An 18,289-nucleotide genomic window follows, 5' to 3' on the forward strand; every position below is an offset into this window, starting at 1 on the left:
AACCCTCGAGAATCAGTTGTTGTTTACTCAGTATTATCTGATGCTATAATAAACACTTTTTTTTTTTTTACACTTTGTAGCAACTTCAACGGCGCTTAATTTCTCGTGGCAACCGATTTCTATTTATGTACTATATTTATTATTTTTAGTCTATCATTACTGTGACCTTGTTTACCAGGAAGCCTTAATTACAAACATTATATCATATGTTTAAAAACTGCCTTTAAAGCCCAAATAATTTTTCATAACTCATTAAGGCTTGAATAATTCTAGCTTTCAAACATTTTGAAATTAAAATTTCTGTATGCTACACAACCTATTTAAGTCAAAGGTCGTTAACAAGTATAAAGAAATCCCAATACGGTGTAAAAACTGTTGTCAGGCATGTGAACATTATGGTGTTATTAATAGAATATCTAAGAAAGCTAAACTACAGCTAACTTTATTTTAGAAATTGCAATAATGAATTGTTTGTTTGTTTGTTTGTTTGTTTGTTTGTTTTTTTAGCGCGGAGCTTCGTAATGGACTATATGTTCTCTGCCCACCCTGGGTAATCGAACCCTTATCCCAGCATTGTAAGTTCTTAAACTTACTTCTGGACATGCAGGAATTAAACACAAAATTATAGCTTTATAAACTTAGTGTCATAGCTAAAGAAAAGTAGTTTATCTCTTTATTTCGGAGCCAGGTGTGTTTTAGTGCGGGTCCAAGGTTCATGTTGCGATGCCATTAAACATGTTTTGTCCCGCCCTTTCAGCTTGGTGGTAATAAGAGTGATAGTCAATATCGTTATTTGGTTCAAATAGCCAGATAAAGTTCTTATGGTAGCTGGTACTGCTGGCTTTCTTAATTTTGGCCAGTAATTCAAAATAAGAATCATCTTTTCGTGAAACCTCGGAGTCTCTATCCTAGCCTTTTAAAATTTTATGAGCGCATAAGACTCCGTCCATGTTTAAAAAGATCAAATAACCACGACATTAGAAAATACATCTGTCAAACTTCTTTCAGTTTGAATGAAAAGTTTCAACTAACTTTATTTTACATCGAACAGTCATGCCAGCTGTTTGTATGCGATTAATGATTTTTTAATCTTATATATGACTTGCACTAGAATAATTGCATTATGTGTATGTTTTCTTATAGCAAAGCCACATTGGGCTATCTGCTTGGCCCACTGAGAGGAATCGAACCTCTGACTCTAGCGTTGTAAATCCGTAAACTTACCGCTGTACTAGCGGGGAACAATAACATCATCAAACAATTCCTTTTTGAAAAATTAAAGTTCATGTTAAAGATACAAAAACTTGCTTCAGGTAATGCTGCTTATTTATGCAGTTTCTTGGTGGTGTGGAATACTTTGATTTTTCGTGTTTCTTTTCTGCATACGAATGACTGCTTTAAAATGTTTCTTTTCAAGTGTCAAGTTATTGTGTTTTCCCTAACAGTAACCTCGTGAAGATAATAGAAAATGTTCATGTAGCATATGTTTTAAATTATCATTGTCTAGTGTTTTCAAAATAATTGTTGCATTTTGCTTTTAGGATTCACATTATTAACAATAAAATTGTATGGCTTTATTCACGCCTCCTGGTGGTGTAGGACTGTTTGAAGTATCCATGGAAGCTCATAACAGTACAAGTGGTTACACCACTTACAGAGCTTTGTGTTTAGCACGTGACAAACGAAAAACAGTTTTACTCATTGGATAGACTATTAATAGCTTTTGCGTTTGATCTGTATGACTCTTTCAGTATCATCAGAAACTGCGTGTATTGTTATTATTCAAACCTTAAATACGCTCTCAGTTACAATGTTATTATCGTATTGACGTGGCCTGTCCATTAGTTGACTAAACAAATCATATTTAGCACAAGATAGACATTTTCTGTGCACTAAAGCGACTACATGTAAATAAAGTACAACTTAAATTACGTCAACGAAAGGAAAATATGAAAAGCCTTAAAAGAATGTATAAACAAGATTTATTCGGATCACATTTCTGAAAATAACGAAATGGAGGAAATTTCTGGAAGGAAGGATATCTCGTTTCCCTGAATAAGGTATGTTACCACCTGAGTCTGAATTCTCAGAGCGGGAAACACAGTTTTATTGTAATGGTCTCCCCAATTTAGGGGACAGATTGTAAATGGTTTATTAGACTTAACTGTGCTAGCAACTTCTTTAAAAGATTACCTTTTCTAGAAAATCTGTATGATAATAATGTCTAAGTGACGTGCATCTATAACCACTAGGACTAAAATGGCACACCCGGAGTTCCATTTTGAAAATTGTGAAAACATTTTGTAAAGTTTGCTATCATTTTCATTGTTCAGCAGATCCTTTTACACTACTTAATGAAAATACAATGTCTAGTCGACGTGATTATAACGTATTAGTTTATTTTTAAAACCTTTATACAGCAGTACAAGCTAAGTTTATACTGACTAAGTTTCTTGGTCGAAATTGAAAAATATCTAACATGAACTCCGCAACTAAATACAGGCGCGACTTCAGATATAACGTTTCAATACAAATTGACAGACAGACGTGGGCTTAATTTAGTTTTGGTCGATAAACAGACACGTGATTCACCAAGCAACTAACAGCAGGATAAACATAATAAATCTTCCTAAATGCTCAATAACGTAATACTTCCCTTTCACATTCCTGAACCAACTAACTGCTCACTTGTATTAGTAACCAATATACCAATATAGATCGCGCCCTCTAGCAAAGAAATAAATTAAAGCAATGAAAAAAATATACAGTTTGCAACAGAAAAATTTAGAAATCTAAAAGGGAGATTCGTGGCAACTGGAAACAAGAAACAAAACAATATTTGTTTTGAAGCTGAAATGAAAATGAGTAAATGTAAGAATAACATTTTAACAATTACGGTTTAAACGCTGAAAGCAACCGAACTTTAAAGACAAACAGGTCCACTTTTTTATATTACGAAAAATGTGTATAATTACTTAAATATTACATTACTTTCAAAGTACATGTTGTATTTTATCAGCATTATTATTTTGCTATTACATTAATCAGTGAATTTGCGATGGACAAGTTAAGAATGTAAAAAATAAAAAATTGCAGAAGAATAATTCTTACATATGAATCTTTAAATCTTATTACTGAGTACTTCCATGCTGTTTTACTTTAACAATATAAATTACAATAATAAAACTCAAGTAATTCGAGTATATTTTAGAAAAAGGCCTGCTTGGTAGATGATTTTGTTCTTCATAAGTGTATATTTTAGCGAAAATATACTTGTTAGATAATTATTTACATTTTATTTTACCAGGTGCATTCATTTCTGTTCCTCTCGCTTAATTTTGTTTTGATGCAAACTTAAACATTATAATTATTTACTTTCGAAATTGTTCGCTACGCTAAATAAATTTCCCCTAGATTGGTCCAAAATCAAGATTAGGACAATGTAATGAATCATTTATAAGAACTCGTTCAATGGTTGAGATTAAGCTTCACCCAATTTTCTACTGTTATCTTCGTATAATATCAACTGAGTATACGCTATATATAGTTAACTACTAAAATTTGGTGATAACTTTCTTGTATAAATTAAGAGTAATACAAATTACGAATCTTAATAAAGTTAGTACATGAAGTTTGTCCCAATAATTGTCAATATTTTCCTATTTATGCCGCCAGGTAGAGTCAAGTTATTATTCAACTTTTTAAACATATTTTTAAAACTGAAATTTAATGCAGTTTCTTTTCAGCCTTCCAAGATATTTGTTTATGGGTACTATTCTTAAAGTTTTTTGTTGTTTTTTTTAAAACAAAACGTTTTCTCTGAGGGAAGGATAAAATTGTCTGGATCATCGTACGTAAAATTCATGGGGACCCCATTTTATAATGAATATTTTGATTATCTTAACCCTAATTTCAAATAGCTAACATCATAAAGGTCTTAATAACATTTGAACGCCCAACGGTTAGTAGTTGTTTGGCGCAGTTTGTTTAAGGCTACTTTAGTTTACTTGAAATTAATGTACATATTTATGAAACGAAAGCTGTTTACATTTAATACGAACGTTACATAAGCTCTCTTCAACCCTATCGATTTCCTAAGCCTTTTTTTTTCATGTGACACAGTTTATATTTCACGAAACATTGCAAGTAATAATAAAAAAGGTTTTGTTATAAACGCGTGTTTTAACTTTTTCAACATTTTTTCACTGTTTAGGAATTTCAAGTGGTTACAAAGCCAATACTTTTCTCTTTTCCTTCTTTTCTCTTCTTGTTAGGCCCGGCATGGCCAAGCGCGTAAGGCGCGCGACTCGTAATCCGAGGGTCGCGGGTTCGCGCCCGCGTCGCGCTAAACATGCTCGCCCTCCCAGCCGTGGGGGCGTTATAATGTGACGGTCAATCCCACTTTTCGTTGGTAAAAGATTAGCCCACGAGTTGGCGGTGGGTGGTGATAACTAGCTGCCTTCCCTCTAGTCTTACACCGCTAAATTAGGGACGGCTAGCACAGATAGCCCTCGAGTAGCTTTGAGCGAAATTCAAAAACAAACCAAACAAACAACTCTTCTTGTTAACTTACTCTCAAAGCAGGTCTTTTGACTTCATATGCCAGATGAGAACGTCATCTCCTACTCTATTATGACATTAGCAGCACGTTTTTGCGTTCGTGGCAAGATAACCCAGAATAAGAGAGAGAGAGAAGTAAAAACACGTCATTGTTAGCTTCTCTAACTAAAACATCTTTTTTTCACTGCTGCAAAGCAACTTTTACGTGGAGTGAAGAATGATGTTGCATTATGTATTTCATTAGTTTGCCTCATGACCAAGAGACATTCCCACGGAGGACACAAGTAATAAAAGACGTCACTGAACTTTCAACCAAGAAAAAATATTGGAAGAAAATAATATTTTTTCTAGTTTTAATTTAACATTATTATAAACAATAAACACGTTCGCGTTATTAAACTTCTTTTTTAAGTCTGGACAATTTTAGGTGTAAAAATAAATAGTTTTGATATCGTAATAACAAACATCACTATTGGAAAGAAAATTGCGTTTAATTTCGAGAAAGCGAAATTTCTCATTCATCAAATTACTCACTAATTCTTTCACTGATTGTATAAACTATCTCTGTGACAATATCTTCTCAAATTACACGAGTGGTTTGATTATTTGTGAGTACATATTAGTCTATTCTTATTTTAATCGAAGTGTGTAATGGTATCAATAACAATTAAATAGAAATCATGTTACGATCCGAATAATGGTAGCATTTAAAACTTTCGCTTTTAATTATCTTCCAGTTATTTAATAAATCTTTTAAGATTATTATTTTGTTTCGACTGAACAGAGCATGTATTCATAAGTTAATGGGTTTTATATTTAATTAATTTCATAGATTAGTCCTGAATTTATCACACTGGTTTTTATGAGTTAATTAAGTTAATTTTCTGGCGATGAATTAGTTGAACCATAGTCTAGCAGTAGAAAGTGTATTAATAGTTACTTTATATGTTCCAGTATTCTATATGTATAGAGTCCAGCAACAGAGATAAACTAATAGTTATTTTATGTTCCATTTTACCTACAGAGAAGTATTAAGAATTATAGTTTCTCTAAGAGTCATTTGAAATGTTTTTACTTATAAGTGTATTTTTGTCGCTTTTTTATTAAAATGAAACAATTCCATGTTAAAATTAAAGGTTATTATTGAAAACAGCCACCTGACAGAATATTGTAGTTAAAAATGTATTTGTTGAAAATTTTTATGCAGTTATTTCTTGTAACAGTAACTTAAGTATCTCATGTGTAAAAAAATGTATAAAACCTTCAAGAAAATCAGAAAATTTCAAAACATTTAATGTTTGCGCTAGTACCCATTAATAACATACGAGGCCTAGCATAGTCAGATGGTTATGACGTTTGACTAGCAACCTGAGGATCGTGGGTTCGATCCACGTACAAATCAAGCATGCAAACATGCTCACCCTTTCAGCCTTTGGGAAATTATTATACAGCGGCTAATCTCATCATTATTTGGTGAAAGATAATCCCAAAAGTTGGTAGTGAATGGTGATGACTAGCTGCCTTCCCTCTGGTGTAGATATAGGTCCGGCTTATCCAAGTGTCAGAATACTATATCATTGGTGTGTAAGCAGTTCCACACACTAGTAACGACTCTTATAAAGACAATTTACAACAGCTTGCTCTGATTCAGTCACATCTGAACATCAATGGTTTTCCATCAGAGTGAAATATCCAAATATTAATATCTTCTGTGTGACCTAACTGTGGTATAACTAATTGGTAACACTTTAAAACGTTTATAATCTACTTGTGAGTGACAAGTGAATAAAAACTGTGTAAACCCAGTGTATGTAACATCGATGAATGACAACTGTTTGTGTTACGTATCACATGACCGATCATCAGATTAACAATGAACTGATATATGTATGTGATTAAAATTATTTCATCATAAATGTAAAATTGCAAATATTGATTGACCTTTAATTATTTTATGCAATGTACTAAACCTAACTGTTATACATGATCGCATTAATATCATAAAGTATCATGGTTTGGTCTTTCTCAATGGAGTTCTATTTTTATGAGTTTTATGTTATTCATAAAAATAAGCCAAACGATGTTATATAAATTAGTATACATAACAGAAATGTGAATAACTAAATCAGTAAACCTTAAACAGATACGAGAAATTTGAAACGGTTCGAAACTGAAAGTCCCCCCAGTGGTACAGCGGTAAGTCAACGCACTTACAACGCTAAAATCAGGGGGTTCGATTCCCATCAGTGGACTCAGAAGATAGCTCTATGTGGCTTTGCTATAAAACACACACGAAACTGAAAAATCTACACTTTTAGGTTACAACTGCATACGTGACGTATACAGCATTTTGAAATTCTTACCGATATCGTTAGTTTGTCTCATTATTCATTACAAATTCAAAAATTTTTAAAATTGCAGCTGAAGAATCTCTTAGCTATGTTTTTAAAGTACTGTGTTGTGAATAAATTAACATAAATATTTAGCTGGAAATGTACCATTTCCTTTTTACTCTAACAACATTTTCCAAGATACTCAATAATGTAAGACATAAAACAATGGCTATTACACATAACAGCATTACATCTAAGAGCTTTCTTTTATGGACGAGTTATCGCTTCAGCTTTCGTTGCTTTTAACAATATAGGAATAAGATTCTTGAGCAGTTGGGACTTGAAAAAGCTTTAATAGTCATTTTGTTAAAGCAACTGTAAATAGACAAGATGACCTAAGAAATGCTATGCATAAATTGAATACAGAGGCTCAGAGCTATAGAAAGCAAAAAAAAAATCAAAAACAGATCCTTGTTAGAACTAATTGTGTGAACTAATGACGCTACCAACTCCTGAAAAAAATCCTATTTTCAAAAGCCTCGAGATTTTCGATCGATTTCAATGAAAGTCTTATAAATTTTAAGACTAATTAATAACTCAGAATATATGATGAATACTTTTGTCATCCATTGTGTTAACGCGTGTGTGTTTTGGGAAGCTCAGAGATTTATCTTGGGTTCTTCGAATTTCAATCAACTTATGAAATATTGAAATGTTCCCGCATGTGGTTTAAACTTTGAATTTTTGTTGTTGTAACATTATTACTGTTCCTCAGATACTACTGTTAGATTCAAAAAGACAAACACCTGTCTTGAATGTCAGAGAAAACACCGGACAGAACCAAATACCTGTCATGAATGTCAGAGAAGACACCGGACAGAACCAAATAGCTGTCATAAATGTCAGAGCAAACAAACGAGATTTTGTTTTTTTCAGCAATATATTTTTCTGTTTGCCGCCATCTGGTGCCAGCTATTTATCTTAATATTGAGTCGATTTATATTTTCCAGAATGAACTACCATTAGAAACTTGCGTTTCGAGCTGTTAACAACGCAATAAATAACAAAAACATGATAACAGTTTTACCATGGTATAAACAAATATCAATGCACCGAATAAAGTGTCTACAAACTCCGACCAGATATACGAATATATTAAACTGAAATAAAGACTTATGTTACTGAGTAATTTAACAAATATTCCACTAGGATTATGTGCACTTCTAGCTTATGCACAGTTTGGAAATGGTAATTTTTGTCTTCGCAATAACGAAATAAGATAAGTAAAATTTTTATTGGCTCGTGGGAAATTGAGATTTTCATGTGACTTTAACAGTAAAGAAACACATACTGGCCATAAGTGAATCCTACAGGCTGAAACATTGCTTGAAAACAATTTTTGGAACCATTCACCTGGAGCCAGCATGGCCAAGCGTGTTAAGGCGTTCTACTAGTAATCGAATCCCGGTCGCACCAAACATGCTCGCTCTTTCAGCCGTGGGGGCGTAATAATGTGACGGTCAATCCAGTTAGTCAACACAACCCACCGCTAACTCGTGGGCTACTCTTTAACGACAAATAGTGGAGTTAACTGTCATATTACAACACTCACAGAATGTTAGACAGATGGATTTCTAATTCAGCTATAATCACAGGAATACAAAGCATTACTTATCGTTCATATATATTTAATGTTTGTTTCTTTTTTGAATTTCACGCGAAGCTACACGAGGGTTATCTGCTCTTGCCGTCCCTAATTTAGCAGTGTAAGACTAGAGGCATAGGTAGCTAGTCATCAACGCCAACTCTTGGGCTACTCTTTTACCAACGAATAGTGGTATTAACCGTCACATTATAACGCCCTTACGGCTGAAATGGCGAGCATGTTTGGTGCGACTGGGATTCGAATCCACGACCCTCAAACTACAAGTCGAATGCTTGAATCCACCTGGCCATGCCGCGCCTATATAATGCTACTCAAATAACTGTTAAATATCATATTACAACACTTTCACAGAGTGTTAGACAAATGGTTTCTTAATTCAGCTATAATCACCGAAATACAGAGCATTGCTTATCGTTCGTATACTTATAATGTTACACAGAAAGGTAACAAAAATAAGAAATTGAATGTGCTTAAAATGAAAAAAAAAACCCACAAAAACAGTAAATCTTCGCGTGTGAAGAGAACGACCGTCACATGGATGATAGTTCTAGTCACTTTCACTTGGTTTAGACCGTCATTAATTCAACTACGTGTACAGATTTTCTTCACCACAACCTCTTTGTACTTCTTCTAGACTTATAAACATGTATTATATACTTATACCCATGTATATAAGATATCTTATAGATTTTACTAATACTCTCAATCTTATAATACGCTGGCAAGAAAACTTGGTGGGTCGTGAGACAGATTGCGTGATTGATGTAATTCCATGCTGTCTTAAAGATTTTACTTCTGTGCCTTCAGAAACGACGTTTCCAGACTTGTGTGGCAGCAGCGAAATGAACCTCGTGGCTGGAAGTATCACCTAAATCTCGCTTGAAATAAATAGGATATCTCAAATCGGGTGCATTGTCGACACGCCGGCATGCGTCTCCTTCAGATTTTGTTTAGTATTTCGTTCCTACTAACACGAAGTGTAATATGAACGCTACCCCTGAAGCTACAAAGATGGCTGCTTGATTGATGTCAAGTTTCGCAAGCACGCCGTTTTTCTTCACCAGTGCTGTTCATTCGAGACCGCGTCAATTTTAATTCGGCATGCCAGTGTTTGTGAAAAACAAGTAGGATTTTTTTATTCTTATCACTGGGCTCTAAGTTTAACTCATTAAGATGATAATATGAATGTGTGTTAACGTATGATTGACATTGCTGTGATTCTAGACCTCCTGATTGGTGGAAGCACCTTTTTCAAGTAAATTGTGATTGTTTGTTGATGAGTTATTATCTTTATTAATATGTGGCTTGATTTCTTTCATTTTCAAATATATATGAACCTTCCTTCATTAATTCCACTGTAAAATCTATTTATAATGCATTGTTTACGCGTATCGTATTCTGAAGTTATTGAAATGTTCAAGTGCTCACACTTTAACAACGAGGCTGTCTGTAACTTATCTTTTTAAGACGAGAAATTTTACAAAGAAACAAGAAGAGAATATTAAACCATCTTGTTGGCCACCATTTTTCATTACTTTTTACAGGTTTCAAACTTAAATAAGTAATAAAAGTGTGAAATACGCAAGAACCAATCAGTATTGAAATAAACAGCATAAGAGAGTAAGCCTTACGTAGACATAAAACGGGGACCAATAATACAAGACTAAACTTGCGTTCCCAGAAATATTTACGATTATATCTGAAACCACGCTTAAGTGATTATCGATGTATTTATTAATATTGCAATTTGGTGGCAGTTACTGATTCAACGAAGAGCCCTGATGTCCGTTTGGCCAATAGACGTAATTCACGTGACGAAATATCTTACATTATCTCTTTGTATTCTGTTACGTATGCTATAACGTTTAGTATGTTAAATGCCTGGCGTAAAGCAAAACGAAAAACAATATTCTTTAGAACTATGAACCTTTGTCGTTTGTCTGTCCAGGTAATGAGTAAAATGTCAAGTAAAGAGGATATCGTTACAATAGCATGTAGCATGTATTATGTAGAGCCAGTTAACTTTCCTGTATGAAGCAACTGAAATTACTAATTTACCAAAGAAATAATGAGTTTTACATCTGTTTGAAACAAGCGATAGAGTGCGTTGTTCAAACATACTTTATAAAATGTTATAATTAAATTTTAACGTAACCTCCCACGTAGGATCGGAATGGGGAGCGAAGGGTGTAAATGGGTAAAATTGCTTCAGGCTTTCAGATCGAAGAGGCCCTTCGAGTTAAAAGAAAAGTATTGAATATCTTATGCTCGCAAACTTCAGGCCCGAGGCAATCCGTTAGGAGGAGTTACTGAACACAGACACAGAATGTTGTTATATAGATTAGAATTAGTATTTATCTACCCATTGTCTGTGGTTTGGTTTGTGTTGAATTTCGTGCAAAGCTACAAGAGGGCTATCTGCAGTGTAAGACTAGATGGAAGGCAACTAGTCATCACCACCCACCGCCAACTCTTGGGCTACTCTTTTACTAACGAATAGTGAGATTGACCGTTATATTATAACGCCCCCACGGCTGAAAGGGCGAGCATGTTTGGTGCAACCTGGATTCGAACCTGCGACCTTCGGATTACGAGTCGAAAGCCTTAACACACTTGGCCATGCCAGGCCTATGAGGGAAGTAAAAATGTCTATTCATTCACACAATATAAAACACGAAAGGTAACTGTTTAATAGAAATATACTGTTATATATATATCATACTGCTATATATTTGTAGTGTTATATAATTTGTTCTTTAAGTCTCTATAGGTGTAGGGCTAGCTGTTAGATCCGTAAAATATACATACTTTTTTCAAACTCCTTTGTCCTCATCGATTGTAGTTGTGTTTATTGCTGCTTTGGTTTATTATTCCAAAATAAGATAATTTGAGGTTTTGATCCATTTTTAATTGCCGACTTCACATGTTTTTCTCAAAGTATAATTTGAAATAATTTATATATAAACTAGTAGAAAGGCGCGAGGAACAGGAATACACTCTTTCCTACTTGTAAGAAATAACCATTAGAATGATTCTACAATGTTTCATTTAGTACAGAATCAAATAATTAGAATGTTTTTATTGCATATTTAATCACCACTAACTAATTATTTATAATTATATTTAGCATACAATTAATGTTACGTGTCTTTAAACTTTTTTTACAAAACATTTCCTAGTTATTTCCGCGACCGATGACGGACATAGTTTGTTTTCACCCACGTGTGATTTATCGAAGACGGCTGAATACATTTGGAATAAAGCTTATATACAATTTGACTATGACTCAACCCAGAAGGAAATAGTTTTGGAGGTCAACATCAGAGAAAGGTCACGAAAAACAAACAAATCCCTATCTGTTAACACTGGGACAGATTGTTAACACTATGTTTGCTCTATAACTCAGTCAAGGCCCGGCATGGCCAGGTGGTTAAGGCACCCGACTCCTAATCTGAGGGTCGCGGGTTCGAATTCCCGTCACACCAAACATGCTCTCCCTTTCAGCCATGGGGGTGTTATACTGTTACGGTCAATCCCATTATTCGTTGGTAAAAGAGAAGTACAAGATTTGGCGATGGGTGATGATGACTAGCTACCTTCCCTCTAGTGTTACACTGCTAAGTTAGGGACGGATAGCGCAGATATAATGGGATTTCGATGAAAGTTTGGTAGATATAAGTAAAATACTATCATTCATTTTCTTGCAAAAAATGGACCGTGTTTGTTGATAAAGATGAAAATACGGACACATTTTCAGAAGGGAACATACATGATCAACACTGCGTGACTGAAGTATGTGATCTTTTAAGTGCCTCTCTAATTCCGTTTACGATCCTATTTGTAGAAGACATAAACTCCTGGCATTCTGCGTTTGACACTTATGAAACATAAAGGTCTGGTAGTTCAATTAGATTAAAGATCTGTGGGAGCAACAAATCATTTTGTTTTTATGTTACCCTGTTCTTTTCGAAACAATACAACTTTGTATTTTATGAAGCATTTAAGTTTTGATTATAAATATTCAGTCTTCACTCTTATAGCATAGTGTTGGAAAAACCATGAAAACACTTGTAAGCTTGTGGAGAATTAGTTCACACTTTTTGCACCAGAGGTATTATTCTATTCCACCTAAAATAAACATACGTTACGTTTTATCTCCACAATCACTTCCAACATAAATTTAGCTTTTATAATAATATCAAGCCTTCTAGGTTTCCTTTACTAATGCAATTTAAAATTTTACTTGGCCCCTGAAGTCATAATGACATTAAAACGATACGTTTTATGTGAAATACTTTACTTGTGTCACTGACGGTTATTTGAGTTAACGTTTAAAAACTATCAGAAACTAGTATAAAGGCAGTAAGATTGAAAGAAGGCCCAGCATGGCCAAGCGTGTTAAGGCGCTCGACTCGAATCTGAGGGTCGCGGGTTCGTATCCTGGTCGCACCAAAAACATGCTCACCCTTTCAGCCGTGGGGGCGTTATAAAGTGACGGTTAATCCCATTATTCGTTCTTAAAAGAGTAGCCCAAGAGTTGGCGGTGGGTGCTGATGAGTAGCTGCCTTTCCTCTAGTCTTACACTGCTAAATTAGGGACGGCTAGTGCAGATAGCCCTCGAGTAGCTTTTAGCGAAATTCAAAACAAACAAACAAAAGATTGAAAGTGCTGCTGAGCTCGGGGTCTTAGTCCCATCTTCTAACTATCTAAACTCGATCTTTTTCAGTTCTAATCGAAATCGATTCAGCCTATTTATCGCAACAACTTGTGACAACAGGGAGACAACTCTATTATGAGTACATAAATGTGTACCGAAAAACAAAAAACAATAAGGGACATAATCAAAATATCATTAATCGTATTTAGTTTGTTTGTAGCTATGCATGGTGTGGTATCTGTGTTGTGTCCACTTAGAGGATCGAAACTCTTGTTCTAGTGTTATACGTCTGCAAATTTATCGCTGAACCATGGTGGTGGGGGCGTCTTGTTAAGCCACGATACTCTATGTTTGAAGTTCAACTTGATTGATCTTCAGTATTGATGGAAATAAACCTCGTCGCCAGGAGCTTATCAGCTAGTGAAATGTAATGCAATTATAACAAGAACCACTTAAATAAGTAAATGTAACATTATGCTGATTATTTCAAAACCAGAACTACTGAGTTGTACTTGAGCCAGTTATCTTAGAAACATGAGGAAAGGTCTGATTCGCATGTGTATACGTGTTAATCTTCAGACACGTGTATCGTTTAAATTTGTGTTTCGCTCCTACCTTACAGCAGATGAAGAACCTGAGAAGACAGTCTTCCTACTTCTGGACGGAGAAGAATACGAACTAACGTTGATTAATCAGCAGAGCCTTACCAGCCCAAAGGTAAGTCACTTTTATTACACTTTATTAGATCGGCTTAGAGAACATACACAAACGTGTAGTATGACAATAGACACGTCACTTTTTCATTATCTACTGATATATGTTTACAGTTTTACCATAAAAACTGACATTTCATGCGTACAGTTTATCGGTGTAACTGATAACCGTATGGTACAAGTTTCCGACAGACATTATATCATTCTGCCATAGTTTACGATAGAACTAATTTTCACGGGTACAGTTTACAACAAAACTAACCTTTTGTGAGTCAGTTTAGAACAAAACTAATCTTTTATGGATCAGTTTACAATAAAAGTAATCTTTTGTGGATCAGCTTACAACAAAACTAATTTTTTCTGGGTCAGTTTGCAACAAAACTAATAATTTTCTGTAGATCAGAAGACAACGAAAGTAATCTTCTGTGGATCAACATAATTAATCTCCCTTTGTACAGTTAATAACAAAAATAATTTCATCTGGCGACAGAACTAATTTCCCTGCAGTATAGTTGAACTCTAGAATTTGTCTACTCTTGTATAACAGTCACATTACTTAACTGCTACAAACCTATGACCAAACATTTAACACGTATTTCTTGGGACTTTTGTGATAAACTGGTAAATTTGTCATTTGTATTTATCAAAACACAATTTATAAAGAGCTTATTTGTTCGTCCTAATGTGCACTAAACTCTAAATTACGTTTTCTGTATTAATGTTGTGACTTTTCAAGTAATACGACAGAAGGATTATGTTATATAATTAAATACTGTTGTAACTAATCTACCACCGTAATCTATATAAACAACTCTCTGTTAGTTATTCATGTAACTACTTCGCAGGATGTGAAAGGATCTTCATCAACATTGGAATAAAGGTTCATTAAGTCCATGTGGGGCATATACAAGTTTTCAGTTTTGCAATTTGCGGTTACTAGCTGTGTTTTTTACCACTACTTTGCCCTTATGGATGGATATTTATTAAATTTGATATGAAGGTGCATTGGATCCGTAAAGAAATACATACAAATGTTCAGTTTTACATTTTACGCATTTTATTTACGTTTTGCGATTTTTACTACTACTTTGCCCCCTGTTGGTGGATCTTCACCAAATTCGTTATGTAGGTTTATTGAGTACATGAAGAGATACATCAAATTTATGGTAACACATTTGATGTTTTGCCATTTTTATGGGCGTTTTTACGTTTTTTTCAATTACATGTGAGGGAAGCAAGTTCTTATGTCCTAAGATATCCTTTCATTAATCATGAATTTGCATAGATTATGTTCCGGGGGACAAGTATAACCACCACAAACCCATTGTATACACATTTCGTAGCTAATAGAAATAAATAATTTTTGCAAAAACTTTGAATGTATAAAATGGTATATACAGATAGCAAAATTGGAAAAATATTTGTTGGTTTCTTAACTTGGAGCGTCAGTTAAACAGGGTAGTTGTTGTTTTTTTTTATTAAAAACGTTGGTGACATAACAGAAAATAGTTTACTTCAGAAACGATTTAAATTTAAAGTTGAATCGATATTTTCACTTTCATGATAAAGTTTATGCACTTTGCCCTAGGCTAGTTGATCCCACACTACGCCTTTACTTTACGCTTATTATACTAACACTCACTACACTTAAAAGGTTTTACGGCATCCCCACTCATGACCTCCTCGCACATCCCTCACTAAAGTCATAATGGATAGACATTAGTCGAACTATTCGATCTGGATAAATGCATTTTGGCATTTATGACTCCCCCCATATTGAGATATATGACATGACACACAATAACTTTTATATAGATTAGATACTTTGTGCATTTTTAATCTTGCACTATTAACAAGAGAAACTTGGCAAAATGAACAACTGAAACGGACTGTATTATAAAACTGTACTCTAAACTTAAGATAGTTTCTATATGTAACAAAATATACTTAATGTGTCAGAAAAAAAAATTTTATACAAATAAAATAGATTAAGATAGGAAGCATTATAATATAACATATTATTCAAACAAACTTCTTTAGAAAGGCAAAAAAACAAACCATATAGCATAATTTCATTGAGTATCTAAAGAACAAAAAAGGCTTAACATTTAAATAAATAGCATTTTTTACAAATCATTCACAATTGTTGGATTATATATATATATATATCTTTAATCGTTTTAGTAGTTTTATGTTTTCACTGTGACAATTTTTAGTGTACCCTCAGGAATAAGTTGCAGGATTAATTACAATATAGACAATATTTTTATTTCATTAAAATGCGACTCGAATGTTATTTGGGACTTTTTAACCGATAAAGTCACAGTCTTTCAGTTATCTCAGTATGTTAAAACATGTTTTAAAACATGATCATTTAAGCACACTCACTGTGTAATCTTGGGATCAAAGAGTTGCTTTTAGAACTATGAAATATTTTACTCGAAAGTCATAAAATTGTAAAGAGAATGTCCAGAAAAAAAGTAAACAAATGAAGTGTGTACACAAAATAACTTCCAAAATCAGCACCGGAAGATGGAACTACAAAATTTATCTCTATGCTGTGAGATTGTGTATATATATATTTATACTTGTTAAATGTCACTTCTTTTACGGCCTAAAAAAACGAAAACAAAAACTTATATGCACTAATTTGAATGTTAAGATACATTTATTTTTACACGCACACATTAAAATTACTCAAATGATTTTCGACTTGGAATTCCAGTGAAAAGTTTACGTTATTTGTTATTTCAATCGTAAGAATCACTCAACAACAGTAAGAAAATGACAATTTTGTGAATCACGCTTGGACCCTAACAGTTATCGTACATGGAATGAACCCGAGAATTTCATTTTCATGTCCCTCCTGTCACTATAAACGCGATCTGCACCTTAGTTCTTCGAAATTTCTTGTCAGCTTGGCTCTATGAGTAGGGGGCTTGAATCGTTATCTGAGGCTCGCGGGTTCGAATCCTCGTCTTACCAAAGGTGCTCGTTCTTTCAGCCGTAGGGACGTTACAATGTAAGGTTAATCCTACTATTTCGTTGCTGAAAGAGTAGCACAAGAGTTGGCTTTGGCTGGTCATGACTAGCTGCTTTCCATCCAGACTGTCAGTGCTAAATTAGGAATGACTAGTGCAGATAGCCCTCGTATAACTTTGGGCGAAATTTACAAACAAACAAAATTTTCAGAAATCACTAAAAGAGGGCTTTAGGTGTGAGAGAAATATCAAGCTACATCATATTTTCAATCACTTATCTTTATCATAAATTAATCTGTAAAAAATTCAAATATATTTTTGCTATTTAGACTACTTGAAGAAAGTAGCATATCCGATGCATGTTAACAACAAATCTACACAATAAGGTCTGTTACGTCAATCGCAAATATCGAAACCGGAATATTAGCGTAATAAGCCTGGATTTTAGCGATGAGTCAATCGGTAAGGAAGTTGAATATTATTATTTTCACGAAATTGTTTTGAAAAGCAATGTACTGGCTAATTTTATAAACGTTAACTCAAACAAAGAAACTGTTCAATCGACATGATACAAAACAAGGTTGATGTAAGTTATAACGTAGCATGAGGTGTTCTAAAACTATTAATTACTGGGTTTTTTCCAACAAAAAGTTTGAGGAAAATAAATAAAATTAGTTGTTCGTTTTTCAAATATTTCCTTTATTACAACCATGATTTACCAACTAAAGGCATTGATGTCGTTACTGGCGAAACGATGGTTGTAATTTTATAATTATCGATTTTTTTCCTAGTACTGCTCCGGCATAGGCACTCGACTCGTAATTTGAGGGTCGAGGGTTCGAATACTCGTCACACTAAACGTGCTTGCCCTTTCAGAGCCGTGGGGACATTATAATGTTACGGTCAATTACACTATTCGTTGGTAAAAGAGTAACCTAAGAGTTGGCAGTAGACGGTGAGGACTAGATGCCTTCCCTCTTGTCTTGCACGGTTAAATTAGCGACGGCTAGCGCAGATAGCCCTCGGGTAACTTTGCGCAAAATTCCAAACAAACTGAACAATTTCCTAGTACTGAGCACCCTAGTGGCAGAGGGTGTGCTTGTGGACTTACAACACAAAAAACCAGGTTTTGATACCCGTTGTAGAGCTTTGTACTTAATTCCAAACAAATACACACCTAGTACCGACAGCTTCACGTATTAATTGTATCAAATTCCTTCATACTTATAATAATTTTTAATGCAACCGTTGAAGACATTTTAATGAATATGAAATAACTGTACTTAAAACTCATATGGGAAAAATGTTTATACTTGTTATAACATGACATTTAGTGAGACGAAATTAGCTCTAGCGAGAAAAACAAAGGAAAATAAACA

General features: G+C 34.1%; 1 protein-coding gene across 1 annotated transcript in view; it reads left to right on the forward strand.

The window, feature by feature from the left end:
- Positions 1-18,289, forward strand: part of LOC143250254 (uncharacterized) — a 46,760-nt gene that overhangs the window by 8,009 nt on the left and 20,462 nt on the right. Inside the window, exon 2 of the mRNA XM_076500725.1 lies at positions 13,839-13,933. Within this exon, the coding sequence (XP_076356840.1) occupies positions 13,839-13,933 (95 nt within the window). The remainder of the gene's footprint in view (positions 1-13,838; positions 13,934-18,289) is intronic.

The sequence above is a fragment of the Tachypleus tridentatus genome, chromosome 5 (assembly GCF_004210375.1).
Source record: "Tachypleus tridentatus isolate NWPU-2018 chromosome 5, ASM421037v1, whole genome shotgun sequence".
Classification (NCBI taxonomy): domain Eukaryota; kingdom Metazoa; phylum Arthropoda; class Merostomata; order Xiphosura; family Limulidae; genus Tachypleus; species Tachypleus tridentatus.